The 25,014-nt window shown below is 50.0% G+C and overlaps 1 protein-coding gene across 17 annotated transcripts in view; it reads left to right on the top strand.

Moving 5' to 3' along the window:
• Nucleotides 1–25,014, top strand: part of MICAL2 (microtubule associated monooxygenase, calponin and LIM domain containing 2) — a 242,704-nt gene that overhangs the window by 141,721 nt on the left and 75,969 nt on the right. For 7 of the 17 annotated variants that reach the window (XM_025266658.3, XM_044929529.2, XM_044929530.2 and 4 more), the window contains 4 exons: nt 4,752–4,859; nt 5,850–6,036; nt 7,564–7,652; nt 9,313–9,415. In XM_025266658.3, coding sequence (XP_025122443.3) covers nt 4,752–4,859; nt 5,850–6,036; nt 7,564–7,652; nt 9,313–9,415 — 487 coding nt within the window. Of the gene's footprint in view, nt 1–4,751; nt 4,860–5,849; nt 6,037–7,563; nt 7,653–9,312; nt 13,306–25,014 lie in introns of those variants that run through there. The other 10 variants (XM_044929531.2, XM_044929534.2, XM_044929537.2 and 7 more) reach the window with 4 other exon arrangements.

Here is a 25,014-nt window from a genome sequence, read left to right on the forward strand (position 1 = left end):
ACTTGGAGGTCACAGCCCCTAAGGCCTGCCTGCATCTCAACTCTGAAGGTATCATTTCCGGAGCCCCTCAAATAAGGCAGTTTCAATCCTTGCCCTGAGTATATGGCTGAGGCCTCAGGCACACCAGTCTGTCGGCTCATTTTCCTCATCCAGGGACTCCTCAGGGAAGAGTATATTCCTATTTGCCCAGGAGACTTCCCTTGGCCCTATATGTCGAAACCTCCCCTTCCCTCAAGCTTTCAGCTCCGAGGCCCTGGAAACTCTATTCTCTAGCCCTGCCTGACCCTTGTGGGTTTCCTGATCCTCACGGCAGTTCAGGTGGAGAAGTACAGCCTGGGCACCTGGTATTCTTGGCTGAGTTCCAGGCCCAAGGGGGATATTACCGTTGTCTGGACACAAACAGACCCAAGCGCCTGCTTCCTCCTTCCTTCAGAGCATCTGTCATGTGCCAGGAGTGTAGAGATGAGAAAGACAGGGTTATGACATCAGGGAGTGCAAACCAGAGTGGAGATGACCCATCTCCCAGCTCGGAGCAGGGTAAGAAACGTTCCAACATCCAGACAGGGACATGCTTGGTGGTGGTGCTTGTGACGACCATTACCGTCATCATGTTTGAATCTCAGTTGACTCGAGAAGAAGAGGGAGAAGCCAGTGCATTCATCTGGCTGGGCTGTATTAGTCTTACTCGTGCAGAGGAGGGAACACAGCAACTGCAAGTTCCTTTGTGTGAAGGCCACCCAGGAGAGGAGAAGAGAAGTTCCAGAACAGGGAAAATTAAAGCTGCATCAGTGGCGGTGCTTTGGACTCATTAACCATCTGCCAGGCAATTCTTGGGAACCCAGCACCCTGTGAGGTGCACCCCAGACTCTCTGATGACTCTTTCACAGCCCTTTGAGGATGGCAGTGGTCTCCCCATTTTATAGATGAGGAAGCTGAGGCTCACAGAAGGGAAATGATGTATGTGACGTTAACCTAATGTAAAGTTAGATGATGGCCCACCTGAATTGTCCAACCATTCCAGCTTGTTCTAATTAATTAGCTGGAAAAACCTAGAATTTCCAAGAGGAAAAAAAATACCCCAAATAGTATTTTGGTTTTTCTTTTTAAATCTCTAATCCATGGTGGCCTGATTCTTCTGGATACAGTGAAAATGAATTACTAGAAATATGATCACACACTTGGATGTGTGGCTATGTTGAACTGCTCTATAAGTGTCTAATGCTCTCACTTACTGTGTTCCTTGGATCACAGATCAGTTCCTGTTAGTGAAAAATATCCCAGTTCTTAAAAAATTACAGAAATATTGAAAGATACATAAAGGGTGCAAAAGCAGTCCCATGGTCCTCCAAAATTACCATTTCTTAAAAAACCAGTGACTGTGACATGTTCGTTTCTGACTAGGTCATCTGATTGCCCAGCTTTGGATTTGGAAAATGTACCCAGCCAAATTGTAAGCTTGCCTCTTGACCAGCTCCCCAGGAGCCTAAGTGCTTCTGCCTTTCAGTGCGGTAATTTCGTCGTTGAGAACCTCTGGCTTCTGGTTCTTACTCTGAGGTCAAACCATAATGAGTTTTCTGGAGGTTTCTCCATGAGTGGAGTTTCTTTTCTTCCTCAGGATGCTCAGGACCCATTCATTTCCAGATTGGTTAGAACAGTGCTACTTAAAGTGTGTTCCATCGGCAGGAACTAGTCTGTGATCCAAGGAGCACAGCAAGTAAGAGGAAGCATTAGACACATGTAGAGCAGTTCAACATAGCTACACATCCAAGTGTGTGATCTTATTTCTAGTAATTCATTTTCATTGTATCCGGAAATATCAAGCCACCATGGATTAGAGATTTGAAAAGAAAAACCAAAACCTAGTCATTCGCCACTGACCATCTGAGGAGTAGTGAGTTAGCATGAGTCCAGGTGGTCAGGTCTGCACTGTCTTGGAGCCAGGAAGACATCGTACCGTCAGGAAATGGAAGATAACCTGAGACTCCCGGGCAGCGTTCTCCTTCACGCTGGTCTTTGGGGAGGCCTCCTGTCATCCCTGAGACAAGTTCTCCATCACCTGGCCTCCGGTGTCCTTCCAGCAAGTCCTGGCTACCTCTTGTTCTCGGTGTTCCTGGCATGGTTTCCATGATACACTTGGGAAGGGCATATAGGATCACCAATGTTGCTTTCCTTGAGGGTGCCTTCATTTCATTATTCCTAGGAAAACAGCTGTCATAGGTGGGCATGTGGATGCAACTGGGAGAAAGGAGTCTTTTATGACTAAGGGCCCACAGTGAAAGGAACAACAGGGCTTGATCTTCATCCTGGATCCCTTGTGCTGATAGAACAACCGAGCAGGCCCACGACTGCACAGACATGTTTTGGCAGCACCCCCAGCCACCCCAGGGCCCTCTGCTTGCTTCTATAATTATTCCTAAGTCAGGATTGCATGGAAGCTCAGCAGCGCAAAGTGCTTATTAGCTAAGCAGTTAATAAGGTCTCATTAGGGACTTGTATTTAAAGCCCCAGAAAGTAGAGTCTCACTCTCTGCTCACTCAGGGGAGGCAGTGATTGTGCGTGGGCATCTGGCATCACACGGTGCCTTCCTGGGAGAGCGCCTCAGAGCCAGTTCACACATGGGGTCAGGAGAGACAGTCACGCAAGGGGAGTATGGGCAGAGGTAAATCTGACCTCTTCTGTCTTTATTTTGCTGTAAACCCAGGAAGTACTTGGTATTCTCAGCTCCTATCCGAGGAGGCCTGTGTTGGAGGCCCCAGCAGGGGGTGGAACATCAGGCAAATAATGGCTTATTGTCCAGAGCCACTGCACCTGAACCTCTCAGGAGCAGGAGCCAAGTTTCTTGGCATTTGTGAAATCTTGAAAATGGCAGCGTGTATGCTCAGAAGCAGAATCCTAATCTCTTCCAGACGGGGCCAGTTTTGAGAGTGGGGAGGGTAAGCGGCCTGGCAGCTGTTGCGACTAAGAATGAGCGAGCTTTGTGAAGTCTGAGGGGGTCCCGTCTGTCTGGGATCAGACACCCCAGAAGGCCCCCGGCCACATCTTCCGTAGTTCCCCAGAGAGCCCCACACATGGTCTGGCATGACTGATCCAAGTAGCTGCTGGTGTTGGGGCTTCCTTAATGAGAAGCGGGCAGACATCCGCTGGGTCATGTCTTTCGCCCCAGCCTGCTTGGCAGCCCTTCCCTCTTCATCCTCTTTTTGCACCTGTGAGTTTGTTGGTGCCCAATGAGTTGGCCTCAGGTTCTGAGGGTGGGCCCTGCTTCCAGGAGGCAGGACCTGTGGGCACCTGCTGCCATTTGCTTTGTTGCCCCTGAACTTCTGCTGTATTTTTGGGGCTTTCACCGTGAATTCAGTGTGGCCTTCCAAGAGCGGTATTGGGTTTAGATTGAGGGCCTTCCTTTGTTCCCACTCAAGTCACTGTTACTTGCCGTGAAGATGGCTATCAACCTGTGAGTGAGGGCCAGCAGCCTACATTGCTGCAGTCTGTGGCCACATCTCCCAGAAGCTGGATTCAGAGGCTGGGGAGCATCTGGAGCCTCCCTCACTCCAAGGCCTTAGGATCAGGAACCGTGTTTACAGATACAGCCTCATATCATGCATGTTTGCCTCCCTGCAGAGGAGATAGCAATATTCCCGGGCTGGCCTTTCAAAGCTGGTGGGGAAAGAATAAGCTGGGATTTGCCTGGGGGTGTACATGTGATTGTACCACGTCTGTGTGATTTGTCAGCTCTCACCCCTTCCCCAGCTCCATGACACACCAGTAGGGATCCAAGCATTCATGGGTAGGCACGGACCATCATGCCTTCGGGAGCACAGGTGCCGCAACCCATCAGGCTGTGGTCTCTGGGACCAATGTGGAACTGACTTGCCTGGCACCAGCTCTGGGGCCCTGGGCACTGCCACCTGGAGCTCCCTGCACCTGCCCAGTGGGGACCACCATCCATTCCCATTTCGGCCACTCTTTATTAGCAAGGTAGTCTGCGTCCTGACCTGATAGAACTGAGGTCAGGCATAGCCACAGCTCCCTAGGGGACACAGGGGCTGCAAGGGAGGCTGGGGCTGCCAAATTCAGAGGGAGGAGGGAGGGAGGAGTCAAGTTCATCTTGGCCCAGCCCTGCTAAGTGCCAGGCATTCACACACATGCTCTCTCATTCTTGCCACAGCTCTACGAGGTAGGCACCATTTATTCCCATTTCACTAAATGAGGACACTGAGCTCAGAAGTTGAGGGCTTTGTGTCCTATCTTAGAACCATTAGTGGTAGAGCTCGGTCCTAACCCTTCTGATCTGGGGAAATGGGGAACAGGTCTCCCCATGTGGCCAGTCCAGGCCCTCTAGAGAGGGGAGTCTTGGGAAGGTCAGCTTCAGTGCAGCTGGCTTGTTTTCTTAGTGTGAAGGTCCCCCAGCTGGGGCTCAGAAGACCTTAGCAGAGTCCTGGATCTTGCACTGATTTCTAAGTGGCCTTGGATAGATCCCTAAGGTCTCTAGGATTCATTCTCCCTATCTGTGAACTGAGCAAGCTGAGCTCCTGAAGACCGCATGTAGTTGTGAGCCACCCTGCTGATCTCTCTCTCCTCCATCTGCAGAGTGCCTGCTGCCGGCCGCAGGCTAGTGAGGCCTCTCCTGGGACGCTGGGTGCTGTTTGCATGTGCGTGTGGAGCCCTCTCCCACCTCCAGCTCGTTCGTGTTTTCCTTCTTGGTGCTAATGGCCTCTCCCTTTGTCTCTGTCTCCTTTATCTCTGCTCTTGGGTAGCTGACAGTAGGGAAAGTATCCAGCGGAATAGGGGCTGCAGCTGAAGTTCTGGTCAATCTGTACTTGAATGATCACAGACCTAAGACTCAGGCCACCTCTCCAGACCTGGTAAGGATGCACACCCTTCCGCCTTCACCCACAGACACCGGCTCTGGCCTCCCAGGGAGGGTGCCTGGGTTGCCGAGAGGATGGCCTGGCCCCCTTCTCATGGGACAAGGGGCTGAGAACAGGCCAGGTCAGAGCAGAGGTTAGTGGGGGGGCTGTGTTTCCTTGTAGACGAACCTCAGTCGGCCCCCTTGTGGGTCATTTCAGAAAGCAGAGCATCTTCCCTGCTAGCTGGGGCTCTGGAGAACTCAGGGAGAAGGTCAGGGGAGGCCATCTACAGAGATGGGCAGCCCTCACTACCAATGTTTAGCATCTAGTATAGATTGGATTAAGAAGTAATGGGGGAAACATCCCTTTCCTCTGAATTGCCTCCTTCTCTGGATGACTCTGCTCACTGTCACCACCACAGTTTGAGCTCTTTCGGTGTCCTTTTGGCACATTACCCTGGAATCACCCAGGGGTGCCCCTCCTGCCCTGGGCCTCGCCCTCCCCTTTTGCATTGAAGAAGTTGATTGGCAGCCTGATGCCCCTTTCCTGCAGTTCTCTTGAACAGTTTTCATGCCATGAGCCTTCCCTGCCTGACCTGTGTCACTGCAAGGGGACAAGGATGGCTAAGACATTCTTTCAGTGACCTCGCTCTAGACCCAGGCAACACTTAACCCCTGACTCAGATTCCTGGAGATGGCATCCCTGGGCAGGCATGTTTGTGAGGGACACCTGCTCTGTCAGACAAGGAACTGTCACTCCCACTATGAAACCAGAGTGTCCAGCAGTCTGCCTGGGAGTACAGTCAGTGCTGCCCTGGCAGGGCTGGGGTCTGCCTACCTTCCCACCCTCACTCTTTGCAGAGGTGCCCCCAGCGACAAAAGCAGCACATAGCCTGTGAGGCCCCACAAGGCAGGCTGGCATCTCTACATGCCCAGCCTTGCGTTTGAAGACGCGGTGTACACCCTAACACGCTGTTCTTCTCTTCCGATGCCCTGTGCCTGCCAGGAGTCCGTTCGGAAGACGTTTCCCCTGAACGTGGGTGGCAGCGACACCTGTTACTTCTGCAAGAAGCGCGTGTACGTCATGGAGCGGCTGAGCGCGGAGGGCCATTTCTTCCACCGCGAGTGTTTCCGCTGCAGCGTCTGCGCCACCACCTTGCGCCTGGCCGCCTACGCCTTCGATGTTGACGAAGGTAACCCCCAGGGGCCAGGGCAGCACTTGTCTCTGGCCTGGGCTTCTGACTCTCGAGGCTCTGGGACAGCCTGCACTTCCCAGGGAGTATTGGTGTCATCAGAAAAGCAGTTCAGGGAGCAGGGATCCCCTGCTAAGGGGAGAGGCTGCCTGTGGTGGGCAGGGGTCCTGAGGAGAGGGGAGCTGTGAGCATGGGGGCTGCACATGCGTAAGGAGCACCTACCAGGCCCCACGTGCTTTATGGACATTTTCTCACTCAGTCTCACCACCTTCAGTTGCCCCTGTGTGGTCAAGAAAATCAAACCTGGTAACTTATGTCACATGCTTGGCACCACACCTGACATGTGATAGGGGTTCAATTTGTTGTTATTCGGTTGCTCAGTCACGTCCAGCTCTTTGCGACCCCATGGACTGCAGCACACCAGGTCTCCCTGTCCTTCACCATCTCCCAGAGCTTGCTCAAACTCATGTCCATTGAGTCAGTGACGCCATCCAACCATCTCATCCTCTGCGGCCTCCTTCTCCTCCTGCCCTCCATCTTTCCCAGCATCAGGGTCTTTCCCAATGAAAAGCAGGGAGGGGTCCATAAATGATGTCATATTCATGTTATTATGAATGAAGCATGTATTGTAGGAATGACCATAACTGTAACATGCCCTCTGCTGAGTGGCCTACCAGAGTCATCACTGAAGGAGTCGCTTTCATTGGAATGAGTGATTAATTTCTAACCTTCAGCACTTGATGTTTGTGCTATCATATAATGACAAAGCTTGTGATTCCATACCCTAAAACTAACTGCCTGGGCTTACATCCAGAGTATGCCACTTCCAGCATATGGCTTATGTATGCCACATACAAATAACCTCTTACCTGACCTCTGGGTCCCTCAGTTTCCTTATTTATAAAATGAGGATAACAGTACTTTGCTCATAAGGTGATCACTGATTTACCTCAGGGGAAGGATTTAAGATAGTGCCTGGTATATTGAGTCCTACTCAAGACTTCGCTATTGTATCATTATTCCCATCACTGTTTTCACTGCGGTAACAGAGGCGCAAAGCAGGGTTTTCTGGAAGGCACCCAGTATCCTGGGCAGTGGCCTGTGGCCCAGTGTGTGGCTCACTGGGTTTTTCTGCCACCATCTGTTCAGTGCTGTTCCCACCCCCAGGGGTCCCAGAAGCAAGAGGAACTGCAAACAGAGTTGCTATTCCAGGCTGTCCATTTTGCTGCCTGGCAACTGGCCTTGGGAAGACACTTGGCCTCAGGGATTATCTGAGGGTTTCTGCCCCATTCCCGGGAGCGTTCCCCCCGTCCCCCACCACCGTTGCTGCAGCTGGTGGCCTCCTCTCAGCGCCTCTTCTTTAAGGCAGGTGACGGAAGCCGTTTCCCATGTTTGCGCCTTCCTGGGCTTGTTTCCCTTAGTGGTGTTTCTCTGACCTAGATGGTGGCAGGCACTTGGCTCAGGCTCTGCTGTGGCTCTGGTTTACAGGAGAAAACCCTCTGAGTGTCCGTGTGTTTCTTTTTACAGGCAAGTTTTTCTGCAAGTCTCATTTCATTCACTGTAAGACCAACAGCCAGCAACGGAAGAGACGGGCAGAGTTGAAGCAACAAAAAGAGGTAAGTTTTATCTTGAAAGTGGTGGTGAAATGGGAAAGTTCCCTGGTAGGAGGAGGTTGTCAAGAGTTCCTGCAGGTTAGGCCAATGTTTCTAGCTTTGGGGGCTTGAGACTCAAGTGAAGAGGGCTCTGCTCCGTGGCAGGAAGGTCCCTGTGTCTCAGTCCATTCAGCTGGCCTCTGGGATGTGAGCTGTTCCAGAGGTTAGCTCCCAGAGCAATGACTGCTGCTTCTCATGAGAAGCCCAGAAGAGCTTTCCTATGTGCCAAGGATGGGGCTAAATGCTTAGCCATGCAAAAGCCACGTAGCCCCCAGGGCCTGGAGCCCCAGTGGCCACAGAGCACTGTAAGCAGGGATGCCTGGTATAGGGCCAACCCTCTGTGGTTTCCAAGTCCTTTCCCCAGGCTCTTGATGTCAACAACGTGACTGGCCTGTTTAATTTGCAAGTGGGTTGTGATAGCACCCTCCCTACCCTCACCCATGGTAGCTCTTAGCCAGCATCTTCTTTACGGCTTGATTAATCACCCATCTCCAGCAAGACCAACAACTTCAGCTTTTTTCTGATTTCACAAGTAATATGGGCTTCCCAGGTGGCTTAAGTGGTAAAGAATCCACCTGTCAATGCAGGAGACACAGGTTCAATCCCTGGGTTGGAAAGATCCCTTGGAGGAGGAAATGGTAACCCACTCCTGTATTCTTGCCTGGAATATCCCATAGACAGAGAAGCTAGGCAGGCTACAGTCCATGGGGTCACAAAGAGTTGTATACAGCTGAGCAACTGAGCGGACACAGGCACACACACACAGTAGAAGAATGGCTAAGTAACTGAAAGTCTATAAAGAAGGAAAGTGAAATAACCCACCATCACTCTATCCTGAGAAAATCATAATTAACATTTTGGAACATTTCTTTGTAGACTTTTTCCTATATGAAAAAGTTGACCCTTGAACAGTGTGGGAGTTAGAGCCTTTGACTGTCTGCAGGTTTGAAAATTCATGTATAATTTATAGCCAATCTTTCATATTGATGGTTCCTCCATATCCATAGATTCAACCATCCATGGATTAGGTAGAGGTGTAGTATTCATTATTGAAAAATCTGCATTCAAGTGGACCCATGCGGTTCAAACCCACATTGTTCAAGGGTCAGCTGTATGTTTTCACCCAGCTGGAATCCTACCTTGCAGTTTCATAGCCTTCTTTTTTCACTAACAGTATAACAGTTTCCCATTAAGAATTCTTTTGGAGCCTAATCTTTGATACCTGTAAAAGATGACTGATAATTTATTTGCATCCTATATTGTTGGACATTACTATTTTTGCCTTATAAACATTTTACAGGGAATGTCTTTGTGCTTGTATCTTTATCCATATTTCAAATTGTTACTTAGGATCAATCATGAGCATGAGATTGCTGAGTCAAAGGGCATGTATGTTTTGAAGGCTCCAGAGGAAACTGATCCCTGTGATCAGTTCCCACCCCCACCCCAGGAAAGTTACACCTGTGTTCAGCCCCCTTCAGCAGTGCACAGGGGGTGCTGAGATTTTGGGGAGGGGATTCTGGTTGCAAATAGTAGGGTCTGCCAAGTCATCTCTTTATTGAGTCTGGAGGAGCCCTCTCTGAGCATTATGGACTGAATGCCCTCACCTTGATCTCTTTCTCAGGAGGAGGGGATGTGGAAAGATCAAGAAGCCGTTCGGCGAGACCCTCCCGCGGAAAGTTCTTGTGCCGCCGCTGCCATCGCCACGCCGGAAGGCAGCCCCCCAGGTATCCCCAATTCCTTCTTTAGGAAGGCGCTAAGCTGGCCCCTCAGGCTGCCGTGGGGCCTGCTTCACCTTCCCCGGAGGCTGCTTAACTGGATTCAGGGACTCCTGCGCGCCACCAGCCTACATATCAGGGACAATGCTTACAACTACTGCTACACCTACGAGCTCCTGAGCCTCGGGCTGCCCCTGCTCTGGGTGTTCTCCGAGGTCCTGGCTTCCATGTACCGGGAGTCGGAGGAGTCCCTCCAGAGCATCCGCGACTGGCTGCTCAGATGCGTCCCGGCCAAGCTGCACTGAAGCCCAGCCCCACAGTACCGTAACATTTCCCGCGTAGATGGCGGCGTGTTCGGCCAGCTCAGGCGCTGGCCAGGGAGCCCCACGCCCTTGAACCAGTTAGCGCAAAGCCAAAGAATTTCCCGTCGGCCACCTGCACCTAGCCTGGTCACGGTGAACATCTGCTTCAGGCCACCATGACATGAAGGATGTTTTTTTAAATAGCTTTGTACTTTTATACCAAAGCGAGCCATACTTCTAGGTTTACATTTCAATTTTCAACGTTTAATAAGCCAAGAGAAAGCATTTTTTTTTTTTCCTATGAGTGTCAGTTTTTTTAAACACGGGTTTGAGGTTTATAACTGGTATTACAAAAACCCCTTCCACGTTGTGGTCTTGAAATAGCCGCTCCCTGTAACGTGAATACTTTGGAGCGAGCGTGCGATCTCCTGACAGTGCCTTCTGATTTTGTGCCTGGATACCACTTGTCAACACAGGACAATTGTTTGCAACATGAAAGCATAGTAATTTAGAAGGAAAAAAACAAAACTGAAAGGACGAAAGAGAATTAAATACAGAAGGATATGGCAACATGTAGTCGCCTGTTACCTGTCCTCCGGGGGAGAAGGACTATTTTGCTCCCTTGTTCTGATGTAAAATAGTAGCTTCAAGATTCCCCTGACCCCAGTACCAAATTGCAGCCAAATTATGTAGAACCACAGGATTTCAAGTGAATTGCTACAGACATACGTTTTCCCTTCCCACTAATGAGCATGGCAGCCAAAGCCCATTGTCCCCTGGCCACTCAGAACTCCATCCAACTGATGCAATCCTGAAGAGGAGTCGTGTCAGCTGGTGGCCTTTCAAGCCCTCCTTTTGAGGTCCCCAATCCAGGTTGCAGTCTGAGCCAAGGCCATTCAGGGTCCATAACAGTCAGGCTGAGGGAGGAAACTGCCCTCTCATGCCATGTCCTTTGGGACTGAGGGTATTTGTTAGCACCTGACAGTATTATTTCTGGAAAGCATGACCTCCCCCGTGAGCATGGCTTGCAGGCATTCTGGCTTCTTAGCCAATCGGCTGCCATGCATATTTGGTCAAACGGTCAGAAACCATCGATTATTGAATTGTCCCAACTGAGGAATGCATCTGATCCAGGGGGAAGCTCCCGTGTCTTGACTAGCAGAGGAGGCTGGGAGTGGAGGCTGTTATTGACTTATGCATAAGAAATATACCTTATTAAGGGCAAAACGGGCCTTGGGCCCACCTACATTCTTCATTCTTGGCATCTGGAGAAGGCCTCAGTCTTCCCAGCTCCACTCTGCCTGGACATGCACGGCTGCTGGGTCTGGCTGAACAGTGGAGATGGCTGATAGAGAAAGACCTTCCTCCGAGTTCAGTGTTTCTAGAGTTGCTGGGCCCTGACTGTTACACTAGAAAGATCCTCTAGATTAAGAAAGGATGGAGTCTGGTGGGTTAGGAGCCAGAACTCTTAAGGGCTTTGAGATGCCAAGTTCTCCAGGGTGGGAAGAAGCAGGGAGGCATTTCTATAATATAAACACTTCCCTGAGTCCTTGGGTAAATCAGGGGCATGACTGCAGCCAAGTTCGTGGGAACTGGCGCCTCTGTCTTTGTTGGAACTGTTCTCATCCTATGCCTTGCATTGTGTTTTTCCAAATTTTTGCTGATATTTTAGTGTTCTCTGGTGGGAGGAGCCCTTGATTCATTTCATGTTTGATTCTGAAAGTCATGATGTAAACACATCACAGCTGTGTCATTGTTATTCCCGTCAGCTCAGGGCAGAATGAGATGCTTTGTGGGATGCTCCATGAAGCTAGAGTTAGGATCTCTGAGAATGTCACTTATGGCTATAAGGAGACTAGTTTGAATTACTCTGGTGAGACAGGGCGTGCCTGTCAGAAGCCTGAGATGTTTGTTCTGAGACGTTGAACCTTCCTGGTGGGGCAGCACCAAAACACAAAAGTAAGTCCTGGGAGCAGGATGTTTCTAAACCTTAACGTATTTAAGAACAAATGTGGGATACTAGAGTAAAATTGGGGCGGAGAGGATGTGGGGGGCAGTGGAGACACGGGATTATTTCCAATTGCACGGATCCACCCTTGCAGATAAGTCACTGCTCATTTCCAGAAAGGTTCATCTGTCTTAAGCAAGCCATAACTTGTTTGGGGGAGTTGCTCTTTTTTTTTAATGGTTGCCTCGTTGTCAACTCCTGTACCTTTTCGTATTGTCCATCAATTTCCTTGTTCCCCCAACTAAATTCTCTCTTCTGTCTCTCTCTCTCCAAACCTTACACTGTGGCCATCAGTTCATTTCAGCCTTCCAGTGCTGCACCCACTTCTTGGCTGACACACTTCTGCTCTGAGGTGACTGGTTTTCTTGCCAATTTTCAGAGAGTGGTACTAACCCCTGACCTGCTTTCTGCGCCCCGTCTCCCCCACTTCCCCCGCCGTGGCCTTGGTTGTGCTAACTGCGAGCGTCTTGCCTACTAATGGACTCATTCATTCGGTGGCATGGTTGGTTAACAATGTGGGGTGGTGTTCAGCTCGAAAGCGTTTCTGATTCCATCCCTCTGAGCCGGCTGCCCCATCCACTCCAGGTGCATGGCCCACCTCCTCTCTATACTCCCCGGCCTGCATGCATGCTTTTCTGGTTGCACTTACAAAGCCACTTACCTTCCTTGGAGGATTAACCTGGAATATGAGACTGTGCCATAGAGAGGGCCCTTCACCTTTGAAAAGAACTCTTTCATCTCTCAGCCTCTGAAAAAGCATATGCATACAAGCATCTTCTTCAGTTGCTTTCTAATATAAAGATTATCAATGTTATCAATCCACACCATAGGTGACTCTTTTTGGAAGGATTTTTTAAAAAAAAAATATTTCTCCCAGGCTTCATCACAAGCTTGGCCCAGACTCTCTATTTTAAACACACGATCACAATTTTTCTAGTGAAGCTTTCCTCCCCTGCAGCCTATACTTTCCCTCCCAGGGTTTTGCTTTGACTCTTCTGGTCTCTCTCGGCTCATAAAGCCCCAGAGGATACAGAAGCTTCAGCTAGAGCAGTCATCGTCACAGGCCAAGGGTGCCTTGGAGAGCAGCCCCCTTTCAATGCCCCCAAGCTCTGCTCAGAACACATCCCCCTGCTGACTCTGCCTGGAGCAGCAGGACACTCACATTGCTTTTAAAGAGAAACACCACACCTGGTCCGGTGGGGCTGTTGAAGGCAGGCCTCGCAGTCCCGGGCTGCAGGTGATGGTGTCCTGCATGCGGCCCAGAGCCATGCTGACCTCTCTGCACAGCCCTGCATGCTGCATTTTGCTCCCTTGTTGGTGCAGATCCCAGCCAGGACGAAGTCACCGTTCTTGTCTTATCTTCTCTTGCAGAGTCTCTCCCCTTTATAGAATGTCAACCAAAGAGTGCCCTCCTCCCCCCAGCCTCCTCCTTAGCTAGCCTCCCCCACCTTGTCACCATGCATGTTTGTGACCTTTGGTAGTCCTTACAGTGCCACGTGGAACCCTGTATTTTGCACACAGCGAAAAATGTCTAGCTTTATTTATGGTATTTGATGCTGTACATGGAAATAAATATGGTTCTTTATAAAGCTCATTGTTTCCTCTCTTCTTTGCCATGGAAGCTGCTCAAACCTCAAACACAGGGGTTGGTTGAAGGGTTGGCCTTTCCTGAACTGGCGGGCCTTGCCCTTGTGGTGACATGGAGCTCTCTGGGGCTGTGCTGGGTACTCTCGGAGGAAATATTACCTGGGGGTAATATTTGGAAAATATCACCCATGCTCTGCAGCCAGGCTTTGGGGGGCTCTTCCTTGAAAACTCACAGTCCTTTTGTGCTCTAGGTGCTGGGCATTGCTGGCTGAGGGTCAGGGTGCCCTCAGCTGTAAGGAACAGACTGTACTGACAACTGCTTGCACCCATTTCCTGCACACATCCAAGCCACGGACCTGTCAGAGAACTTTACTTAGGGACCTTACTCTAACTTAGGTTCCCGTGCAACAGAGGTTGCTCTTGAAAGTTTTGTGCTGGCCCAGCTGAGTGATGGGTATAAGGTAAGAGGAAGGACTGGACATTGGTTTCAGGATGGCCGTGCGCATGGCAGGTGTGTTTATCCAGGGAGGAGAGTCATTTGGGCTGCTAAGAGACCCACTTTGCCCTCAAAGGCTCAGGTCACTCAGTTTCTTAGGCTGCAAGGCTCTGCCCACAGGGCCATTCTGAGGATGTTTCCATGGCAGGCTCTGGCTCAGTTCCACTTGTCTTTAAGGGAAGGATTTGAAGTTTCATTCAACTAGTCTGGACGGCGTCAAAGAAATCTGGTCCCTCGCCTCCCTAGGGTGCATGCCTTTCTTGGCCAGGCTGGATGTGCTGGGCTTCTGACACTGGCATGTAAACTCATCTATGAACTTCATGAGGGCCTTTGTGTCTCTAAAGGGGCACTTCCGAGGCCCTGGGCCTCTGAGCCCAGTTGCTGGTGCCTGGAGCTGCTTGGCATCATGACCAAGTGTTGTTACTCTTACCCAGGTGAGATACTCTTTCTGTTCCCTAAAAGGAAGGCTGTTAGGGACTGAAGTCAGGAGCTGGGTTGGACAAGTGACTTATTCTTTTATTCATTCATCTATTCACGTGTTCATTGAATGCCTAGGCATATTCAGGACCCAAAGATGCAGCAGTGAGCTACATAGAGCACCGCCCCTCCCTGCATCTTGGATTGTGCATAGCTCAGTGTCGTTGTACTAGGCTTAATTTGTTTTGTTTAGTTGTGCATGCACTTATTTATTTGTACATGCACACATTGGTTTACTCAGCTAATATTTAGTGAGCATCTACTGTATGTTGAGAAAATAGCGGAGCATGAGACAGACAAAAGTCCTCATTCTCATGGAGCTTACAGTGTGGGTTTGATTTGAAGTTGGGTTAAAGCAACATTTTCTGAAGTGTGACCATAGAACACTAGCTTTGAGAGATGCTTTGTGAAGAAAGGGATCCATGGTCCCAGAGTTTGGGAAATGTTTTATACTTACCATGCTGATCCTCCCAAATCTTGGTGATCCACAAGACTCATTAGCACATTCAAGTCTGAGGAGTCCTCCAGGAAGGAAACCTAATTAACTTTTTCTTTTTTTTTTTCTTTAGCCATGGACTTTATTGTTTGAATATTTGCAATTATTATTCTACACACAAATGTTCATTTCTTACAAAACTCTGTATTCCGGAAATATTGCTAGGTCACTTCACTCTTCATTTTATGTCACATTTCCATCAAGAACTATTTCCCCAAATCACCATCTGCCTGATTGTGTGTTGTTGCTGTTCAGTTGCTAAGTTGTGTACGACTCTGCGATGCCAGACACTAGTCCACCAGGCTCATCTGTCCATGAGATTTTCCAGGCAACAATACTGGAGTGGGTTGCCATTTCCTTCTCCCTAATTAACTTTTTCAACTGGGTTTTCCTATACCTCTTTGAAGTGAGTTTTTTGTTTTGCATATTACATTCGATGTAAGTGTTTATAAAATATTCTTTACCCAGAAACACTGGATGAAAGAAATTAAAAATGTAAATAATAGAATTAAGTATTGGTCAGATAATGGAGTGGTGACTTTCTAAACTTTAAAATCTCTGATGGAAGAAATCTCAGAGGGAAAACATGGCACAGATCTGACTTATAAACATTTTTTAAAACTTAATGTGTAAAAAGTAAAAAAATAGTCGATAGGCAGGCAGACCAGGGGAAAATCTGAATTTGATGTGATAACAAAGATGTTCATTGCTGTGGCATTTAGAAAGTTCCTGCAAAGCAATGGTCTCAGGCACCTTGCCCATGTAGGTAGTATTTGTTGATTAAAGACCCAGTGATAAACGGGCAAAGGCGATGCATGAATAGTTCACAGTCAAGCAAATTTTAGAACACTGAAACAGCAAGCATTTCCAAAAATGTTCTAACCTGGCTTTCAAAGGAATGTAAATTAATTATGCTGTACCCACTAAATAAGTAAAGGAATAGTGAATAGATTGTAAGGAAAAAATGCAGACTTAATCACTAGTATTAAGTGAAAAGTTAAATGGGGACAATCTTTTCTGGAAAGCAATATGGTAACAATTATTAAGACCCCCAAAAAAAGGGATTCTGACCTCTGGGCCCAGCAATCCCACCCCAGGAACTGATCCTAAAGAAATAATCTGGCCAGAGAAAGCAAGTCCCTGCAACCTGAATATGGAGTAGGGTAAGTGGGTCAAGTGAAGTGGGTGAGCGTGGGCTGCTCTCCTCTATTTCTGTGAACTCATTTGCTTTCAGGGATTTTCCTTTAATCCCTTAAATAAGTAAAAGAAGCAACTGGTACTCTCACTGCCCAAGGCCAGTGTTTCCAAGGAGTCGAAGAGTTCCTGTGTGGTACCTCATTAGCTCTTTACCTCCTTGGGTTGATACTGAAGCTAGAGGCGCCCTAGAGCAGGATCTTCAACTATTAAGCATCTTCACCTGTCCAAGGCTCAGGCTAGAAATCTGGTGCTGCTCACAGGAAAGGCCTTGGCATAGAGGAAGGCCTTGGACTTGGCTGAAGGCCCAGCTCCGACCCCAATACTTTGTACTGACTCAGAGGCACTGGGCAAGTCCCTTCTGTGAATGGAGCTAGTGATGCCTCTGGCGGAGGGTTTTGTGAAGGTGGAGTCGGTGAGCGTGCCCAGCAAGGGCTCTTGCTGAGTTATAGGGTGAACTTTCCTGGTTTCATGCAGCAGAGAGTGTCCTGAGGGAGGCATTCTGGGTCAGAAAGACTCAGAGTCTGACAGGACTTCTGAGAACTAAACGGGTGTCAGTTCACGTGGGGTGGCAACACCTATTGCTCTCTAGTCTTCCAGTCCCCCAGCTCTCTGGAAGGTAACTGGTTACTTCCCTTTGGACATTCTGGCCTCAGTTTGAGCCCCCTCGCTCCCACTACCTGCACTTTAGTTTTGCTGTAGTGAGTGTCTTGAGTCTCAGCAGAGGAGCCGTCTCCAGCTCTGCCATGGGCTGCCTGCTCACCATCTCCACTTTGCTCTCTGCACAGTCTCCAACTTAGATGTCCACCTCTGATCTTCCCCTGAGCCAGACTCCACCCTTGGCCTTCACAGTCTCCGGAAATGGCAGTTCCCTTCTTCTTGTTGCTCAGCTCAGAGCCTTGGTTGGAGTCATTCTTGGCTCTTCTTTTCTTGGCCCTGCATCCAGTCCGCTAGTGAATTCCAAGTACAGCCAGACTCTGTCTGCGTCTCACCACCTCGACACTACTGCCTGGTCCCAACCACTGTTATCTCTTCCCACGTCTTTCCGGCGACCTCCTACAAGCCCTCCTTATAGAGAGCTCTCCCTATGCCATTCAACGTATTTTCAACCCAACAGCTGGAATAATTCTGTTAGAACTTAAATCTGATCTCTCCTATGCTCAAAACTCCAATGGCTGCCCAGCTCAGAGGCATATGGTGGAGTCAGACGGTTGTGTACAGTCTGGCCCCTGTTACTCTGACCTGCTCCGCCTCATATGCTGTGTCCCAGCCACGCTGGCCTCTGCCATGCGGCATTTGCGCTGGCTCTTCTCTCTGCCAGGAACACCGTTTCCTGGTATCCATATGACTGATCTCTTTGTTTCTGTGTCTCCCTCCCTGTGAGGTCCACCTTTAATACCACGACCTGCACCCCCAGCTCTCCTGATCCCCCTACCATTTATTTTTTCCATCATACTTATCACCTCCAACTGTATTATATAAGTCACTTACTACCTAATGTATTGTTTATGTTTTCCTTCTTGTCGAACATAAGCTCCTCAAGGGTGGGAGTCTTTGTTTCTTTGGAACACTCGTATACACCCATCAGGTAGACCAGTGCTTGGCACATAGCGGACCCTCGATAAATATTTGTGGAATATATAAAGGTCCTGCCTTCCAGCCTGGACCTCTGATTCCTCTGACTAGGGAGCCTGTGGCCATCTGGGGTCTGAGATGATCTTGCTGGTGTCAGGTCACAGGAGCAGAGAGAACCCGTGAGAGCAGTAGGCGTTGTGTCTTGCTACCTCTGCAGAGCCTTTGGATTGATTGGGAGAAGGGAGTTTTGGTTTAGCTTCCATTTTACCTCCAAGGGATATAATCTGCACACAGCCTCTCTTGGCTGCGTGTCAGAGCAAGTATGTCGGAAGCTGGAGGCCCAAGGTTGGCCAGCATGGGCAGGAGAAGAAAGAGGAGAAGAGTCAAGATCTGGGGACTAAGGCTCCAAAGCTGGCACTGTGAGCCAAACACAAGTAGGAAAGTCAGCTTCCTCTCTGCCTTCTGGCCAATACACTGTTGGAAAGATACCTCATTCCCCATCCCTTCCTCCCAGCCCTGATGGAGGAGGCCTTGCTGCTCGGAGGGCTCAGGCCAATCTGGGGGCCCATCTGTAGCTGGTGTTTTCATGGTGTGTCTGGGCAGAGGGCTCTGTGAGATGAGCAGATCAGCTCTGCTGGGGGCTGTGAGCAAAGGAAGGGCTGGGTCCTCCTTCTGGTTGGCTTTTAGTTTACTTGAGTTGGTTTCTGCACAGAAGTTACTGCTAAAGCCAAGCAGGGTCCTTGGAGGACGACTGCTCACGCTGATTCAAAGCAGTAGAGGGTGAGCCCGAGTACACATGTCTGCACACAAACATGCCCCATGGTCAGCCCGGGGATGCCTTATGGGAATGCCACTGGGCAGGAGAGCCATGCCCCAGCATGGCAGGTGGGCCCAGGGCCACCCATCAGTGTACTCATCCCCTGAAAGCCCCTGGAAACTGGGGTTCCTGGTAGTGTACTCTCCTCCAGGATGACAACTGTGCTGTTTAGACATCTGTGCCTTTGTCTTTGAAAGGGACATGCACTGCAAAGGCCCTTGGTACTAGACCGACAGATCCCTCCTAGGGCAGTTGGGTGGAGGGAATGCTGGACACAGGCTCCTTCCCAGGGCTCTCGCCCATCCTGCTGGGGCCTGTCCGTGTCCCCTCACTCATCACAGTCCAGGAGACTGCACTATGCTTAGTACCCTGGACAGCTGCCTGTTTGCTCGTGGGCGCACTCCCTGCCTTTCCCCTGCTCTGCTCTATATTAGAGGTGTGAGTGAGTGAGTGAAGTTGCTCAGTCGTGTCCAACTCTTTGTGAGTCAATGGACTGTAGCCCACCAGGCTCCTCAATCCATGGAATTTTCCAGGCAAGAATACTGGAGTGGGTTGCCATTTCCTTCTCCAGGGGATCTTCCCAACCCAGGGATTGAACCCGGGTTTCCCGCAATGCAGGCAGACGCTTTACCAAAGAGGTGTAACCCCTGCAAACTACATCTCCCAAGCTCCTTTGCAACTGGCTTCCTATTAAGTTTGACTGTGGAGACATTACTAGTGAGGGATTGGAGGGTGGGATCAAGGGAGAGCCAGGGTATTCCTCCATCACTCTGCATCCCAGGCAGTGGTGTGCACTTCCCATGGTACCCACCACCTACTGTGTGGCCCTGGCCTCCGGGCTCATAGCACCAGCTCCTCCCAGAGTCCCCCTCGCCAGTAGCTTCCTATTATTACTCATCTGTGCATTGCCTTGTCATCCCTATTTGACTTTTCCGTCAAATAACTCAAAAAAACTTTGACCAATCATTATTCGTTTCCTTTATTAACTTTACTCTGTTGAACTCCCTGACTTGGGTTCTATTTTCTTGACTGATAAACTTTCATTGCTCTTGTTAAACTTCTCTCTTCCAAGAGAACAATGGGCAAGAGAGCAGAGGGAGCTTTTACAAGCCCAGAGCCAAAAGTGGCTCTGGCAGTTAGGAGCTGTGTGACCTTGGACCAGTGAGATAACACCTCTGAGTTTCAGTTTCCTAATCTGTAAAACAGGCTTAATGACAGTACCCAGGAGAACCTGTTGCTTCGTTGTCTTCCTGGGTTCTGGAGGTGAGTGGAGGGTCTTCAGACTTGGGGAGAAAATGGGAACAAGTTTGCCAGCAGAGAGAGGGGCAAGGCCTGGAGGGGCCTGGCCACAAAAGAGCCTCAGGACTTGGCTGCTTGGGGCCAAGTGAGGATAGACATTTCCCTGGACACTGCCTGCCTCTGCCTCTGGAGTCTCCTCTTTCTCCAGGGAGCAGGTGTCTGGCCTGAGCAATGGGAGGAGACTGAGATGTTCAGCTCTGAGCAGATTTCCTTTCCTCCAGGAGGCTGGGGCGGCTGCCCTGGGAAGGGCTGGATCATCCTCACCCTCCACAACCAGACACCTCCTCCCCTGGCAGCTCCCAGCCCCACTGAATTCTCCCTATGAGCACCGATGACTTCAGGCAAAGCCTAGGACAAAGAGCAGCTGGGCCTGGGGGAGGCGGCACCAGTGAACACACCCAGGCCCTTCACCTGGGGCTGGTCACAGACACGCTGCTCTGTGTCCAGGGCTGGCTGGTCCCACTCACCCTTGGGGTGGCCCTGGTTGAGTTACTCTGGTCTCTGCATTCTGCCACTCATGCAGTGAAGATGATCATAGCATCTTTCCAGGACGGGGGGATATCAGAGAAGATGAACGTAAACTCCTAAACAGGCATGTGGCCCCAGGTGATGAGTTGGGGCTGCTTTTGTTATTGCTTTTCTATTACTTCCGTTACAAGTACTATTACCACCAGAACTACCGCTACTGGTCTGTGCGTGTGGCTAGGGATCCTCAGGGGAATGCGAAGAAGTATCTGGAATAGAAGCTTGAGTGGAAATTACCTCTTGGGGCAGCAGTTGCCTGGGCCTTGTGGGGCAGAAGGAAGGGAGAAGCATGTCCTCCTTGGGGGTCTTCTGCCTGCGCGAGGTGGTGACCAGAGGAAGCACCAGCTTTTTTTCCACAAGTCTCCGTGACCAGGTGCCCCCTGGCCCCTGCCCCTCCACTGATACCCAGGCTCCCCTGTGAGAGACACTGGCCCCGACCCTGCTGCACTGGAGGATCTTCATTCAGCCACATCCCCACCCCTCCAGAAGCCATGGAGCCAGGCTTACTCTGATCTATCCCTCAGCCCTGCCGGCAAAGACAAAACTCTCCAGGAGACAGAAGGAGAAGGAGAAGGAGGAAAGCAGACCCCGGGTGTTCTTGCAGGTTCGGGCTGGCCTCTGAGATATAGTGGGTGTGTGTCTGCGGCCTGGCACAGCTCACCTCCACTGCCTGCAGCCGCCCATGGGGCCAAACTGCTCTCCACTCCCTCTCCCCTCTTCTCCGCCCTGTGTACTCAGCTGATAGGTCTCCTCCAGTCATCACAGCTGCCTCCTCACTGGTATCCCTCTCTCCTCTCTCCTCCTTGTGGGTCCTTCCATCCACCTTCCACTCTGCAACCAGAGCTGTCTTTCTCGGAGGCAAATCTGATGATGCCAGCTGCCAGCTTCCAGCCCTTCAGTGGTTGCTCCCAGAGCAAAACCCACCCTTCACCTCGCCATTCCCGGTCTGTGTCAATGCAGTCATTTCCCACTGGCTTCTTTTCTCTACGCTCTTGCCCTCCAGTCGCGTGGACTTAGTTTCCATTCCTATGCAGGTGGCAGTGTTTTCCCACTTGGTTTTTGCTCCCAGGGGTCTGCCCCCTGGAGCACCACCTCTCCTTTCCCTGTTCAAATCCTACCCATCCTCAAGCCCCATTGAAACGGTGCCTTGTAACCAAAATCTTCATTGCATGGAAGTTTGACCTCCCTCCACTCACACCTCATCTTGGCCTCACTCTTCTGGGTCTAGCTTATAACACAGGTATTTGTGAACAGACCTTCTTTTTCCTGTGGGGCAGAAAGAGGCGCTTTGAGGCAGACCATGGCTGACTCATCTTCAAATCCCCAGTACAACCTGGATCAGAGAAGAGCACAGTAGCTTCCGCTGACTATGCAAATAGCTGCACACACAGCTCACAGGCACACACATCTATACTCACAGTGAACCATGTATAGAGCCAGGTCTCTGCGGCAGCAACTCTGTGTAACAAGCCTCCCAAACCTTAGTATCATGTAATGTCATTTTTTCTTGCTTGTGGGTCTCTGGCTTGGCTGAGTGGCTCTGCTTCAGGCTGCAGGTGTAAAGGTAGCCTGGGATTCCATGGGATCAGCCAGGCTGTAGGCTGGCTCCAGATCTGCCCCATGTGCCACAGTCAGGGACCCTAGGCTGAAGGGCAGTAGTCACCAGGGACAAGCTCTTCACATGGCCAGCAAACAGGAGTGCAAGTGGACTAGCCAAACAGCAAGGGCATTGAAAGCTGCAGCTCACATCATGCCCACTGATTTCTGCTGGTCAAAGCAAGTCTCAGGGCCAAGCCTCAGGGCAACTGGACAGAGAAGTTCACCCCACCTCTTTAGTGGGAAGGACTGCAAGGTCATAGGACAAACTACAACTCTGTTATGGGGAGGGACTGAAGAACTGGGGATGCATCCCAGTCCAAACTCGTAGAATAACCCCCATGCATATTGGGGCCCATTTGCACTACTGTTCTGCTCACAGACATACAGACTAGGCCTTGTCCTCTGATGAAATATACTACTGAGTGCTGGTCTCTTAACCTCTCTGTACACCTGTTTTCTCAGCAGCAAAATAGGGATAATACTTCTTTTCCTAGAATCTTGTGTGACACTTAATAGACTTATTACATGCTAAAATTCTCATTAAAGTACTCAGTAAAAGCTGCTGCTATTATTATTACTACATAATCACATATTCAATTACAACACTTACTCCCCAAATACATCCCCTCTATCTACAGCCTCACCAATGCAGAAGGGTGCATACATGTCCTCACAAGCAAGCATGCACTGTACCAGGGCTTACAAACCAGTGACCACCTGGCTGCATCTGCTTGTAAACATGTGTTATTGGACCTGTACAATATTTTTAAATGTGCAGCTTTGCACATAAAACTCAAAATGAATTATCTTCACAGATGGTCAATAGAATTAGGGAGTAGATAACATTTCCCAGAAAGAGCGTGTGGGTGAAAAAATGAGAGGGCCTAGGTGGAAGCATGAAGAACCTATCATTTAAGGGTTGGCTAGAAGGCAGAATGGTTGAGATGGAACGGTCTGCAAGGCAGGGAGAGAAAGTGAGCCTGGGAGCAGCATGGAGCAGAGTGCAAGAGCTGCAGGAGGGCCCCAAAGCCCAGTGAACTGGATTTAGAAACAAGGAGGGCACTAGGGACTCTGTTGGGGTCATTTGGATAGTGGAGGTATAGGCAGGATTATAGGGGATTGAGGAGTGAGTGATGCGAGCTGAAGAAATGGAGAAAGTGAGTGCAACAAACTCTTCCAAGAAGACTAGCGAGGAAGGAAGAAGAGTTGGCTGGGAGCGGGGATGGGAGGACTGGGAATAAAAACAGTTTTCTTAAAGTGGTAGAGTATGTAAACGCTTATGGAAAAGATGCAGGAGACAAAGACTTAACAGCACAGGGAAGAAGAGATAATGACCTTGGGGGATGTGTAGGGGGAACCAAGATCAAGTGCAGTGTCATCCTTAGGAGAAAGGACTCCTTTCCCACTGTGACCAGAGAGGACGCCACTGAGCTAGTCAATGGCCAAGAGGGAACTGGGGCCTGGGCTGCCTGTCTTGCTCTTTTATTCACCAACTGATTCATTGATTCATTTAACAGGTATTTATTGAGCATCTACTCTTCACCAGGCACAATACTAGCAAGAAAGAAATGGGCAAAAATCACTGCCTTTATTCTCAGCATGGGAGAGAGAGATAACAACAAAATAAATGGGGAATGTGTGTAGTTCATTAGAAGGTGTGATATGCTATGGATAAAAGTAAAAGGAAAGGAGAGCCCTGAGGGTGTGGGTCCCCGTTTGAGGAGGATGACTGGGGTCACCTACTTGAGAAGGCGACAGCTGGCTGAAGGCTTGAAGGTAGTGGGTGAGCAAGCCCTGCTCTTTGGGGATAGTGTCTCCGAGGAAGAGGCAAGAACCTCTGAGCTGGGGGCTGAGACGGGGGCGGGCTGAGTGTGGGAGAGTCAGCATGGTGTTCATGTGGTCGGAGCAGAGAGCCAGGGGAAGCACTGGAAGATGAGATCACAGGGATCCTGGGGGATTGTGAGAGGAGGTGGTGGTATTGTCTGACTTTCTTTTTTTTTTTAGTTTTTAAAAACTTTTTAACTAGAGGATAATTGCTGTACAATGTTGTGATGGTTTTTTGCCGTACATCAACATGAATCGGCCATAGGTATACCTATGTCCCCTCCCTCTTCAAGCCCCCTCCTACCTCCTTCCCCATCCCACCCCTCTAGGTTGTCACGGAGCACCAGCTTTGGGTTGCCTGCATCATATAGCACTTTTAACAGTCACTCGGCAGCTGTTGCGAACAGACTGAAGGGTGGGCGCAGCCAGAGGGAAAGCAGGGAAACCAGCAGTGTCTGTATCTATAATCCAGACGAGATGGTGGCCACTGGGGCCAGGGTGGTAGCAGAGGAGGTGGTGACAGGTGCCTGGATTCCTGGCGTATTTTCAACGTAGAGCCAACAGGATCTGCTGATAGCTCGAGTGAAGAGTGAAAGAATGAACGGAGTCAAGAATGCCACTGCAGTGTTGACTGGAGCAACCAGCGGGCCCTAGTTGCCATTTACGGAGATGGGAGGGCCATGGGGAGGCAGGCTGGGGGCGAGGTGGAGACGGAGATTTCCATGCGTGTGAGGTTAAGGTATCTATTGGACATCTCCCTGGAGATGCCAAGAAAGCCTTGGTGTGCATGCATCTACATTCAGGGGAATGTCCACGTTGGACAGAGAGATGTGCGAGTCCATGCTGCCTGGGGTTATTTAAAGTCATGAGACTGAATAAGGTCATCAAGGACATGAGTGCAGATGAGAAGAGAAGCAGTTCAAACACTGAGTCCTGGGACCTTCCAGTGCTAACGGGTCAGGTCCTGGGGAAAGGGGAACACTGAAAGAAACAGAGAAGGGGATAGCCAATGCGGAGGAGGGAGCCAGCTATGCTGTCCTGAAAGAAAAACTGTTTCTAGAAGGAGGAAATGATCAGCTGGGCCAGAGGCTGCTGGTGTGTCAAGTAAGAGGAGAAATGAGAAGCTACCGCTGGGTTTAGCAGCACAGTGTGATTTTGACAAAAGCAGTACAGAGTCTGGTGGGCCCTCTGCACGTTTCAACCCTCCTTTATGGGTTAAATGGGATAGTGTGTGTGTTCATGCCCAGCACACAAGATGTGTGCTCTAAATGCTGGGATGTCTGGTGGGCTGAGTGGTGGGGACCCGGTGATGGCATGGAGGAGGAGGTCTATCTTGGAGTGCCCACCCAAGCCTCTGGAGGAAGGGCAGGCTCCCTGCAGGGCTGTCCGTTCCCACCATCTCTCTAGAC

The sequence above is a fragment of the Bubalus bubalis genome, chromosome 16 (genome assembly GCF_019923935.1).
Source record: "Bubalus bubalis isolate 160015118507 breed Murrah chromosome 16, NDDB_SH_1, whole genome shotgun sequence".
NCBI classification, from domain to species: Eukaryota; Metazoa; Chordata; class Mammalia; order Artiodactyla; family Bovidae; genus Bubalus; species Bubalus bubalis.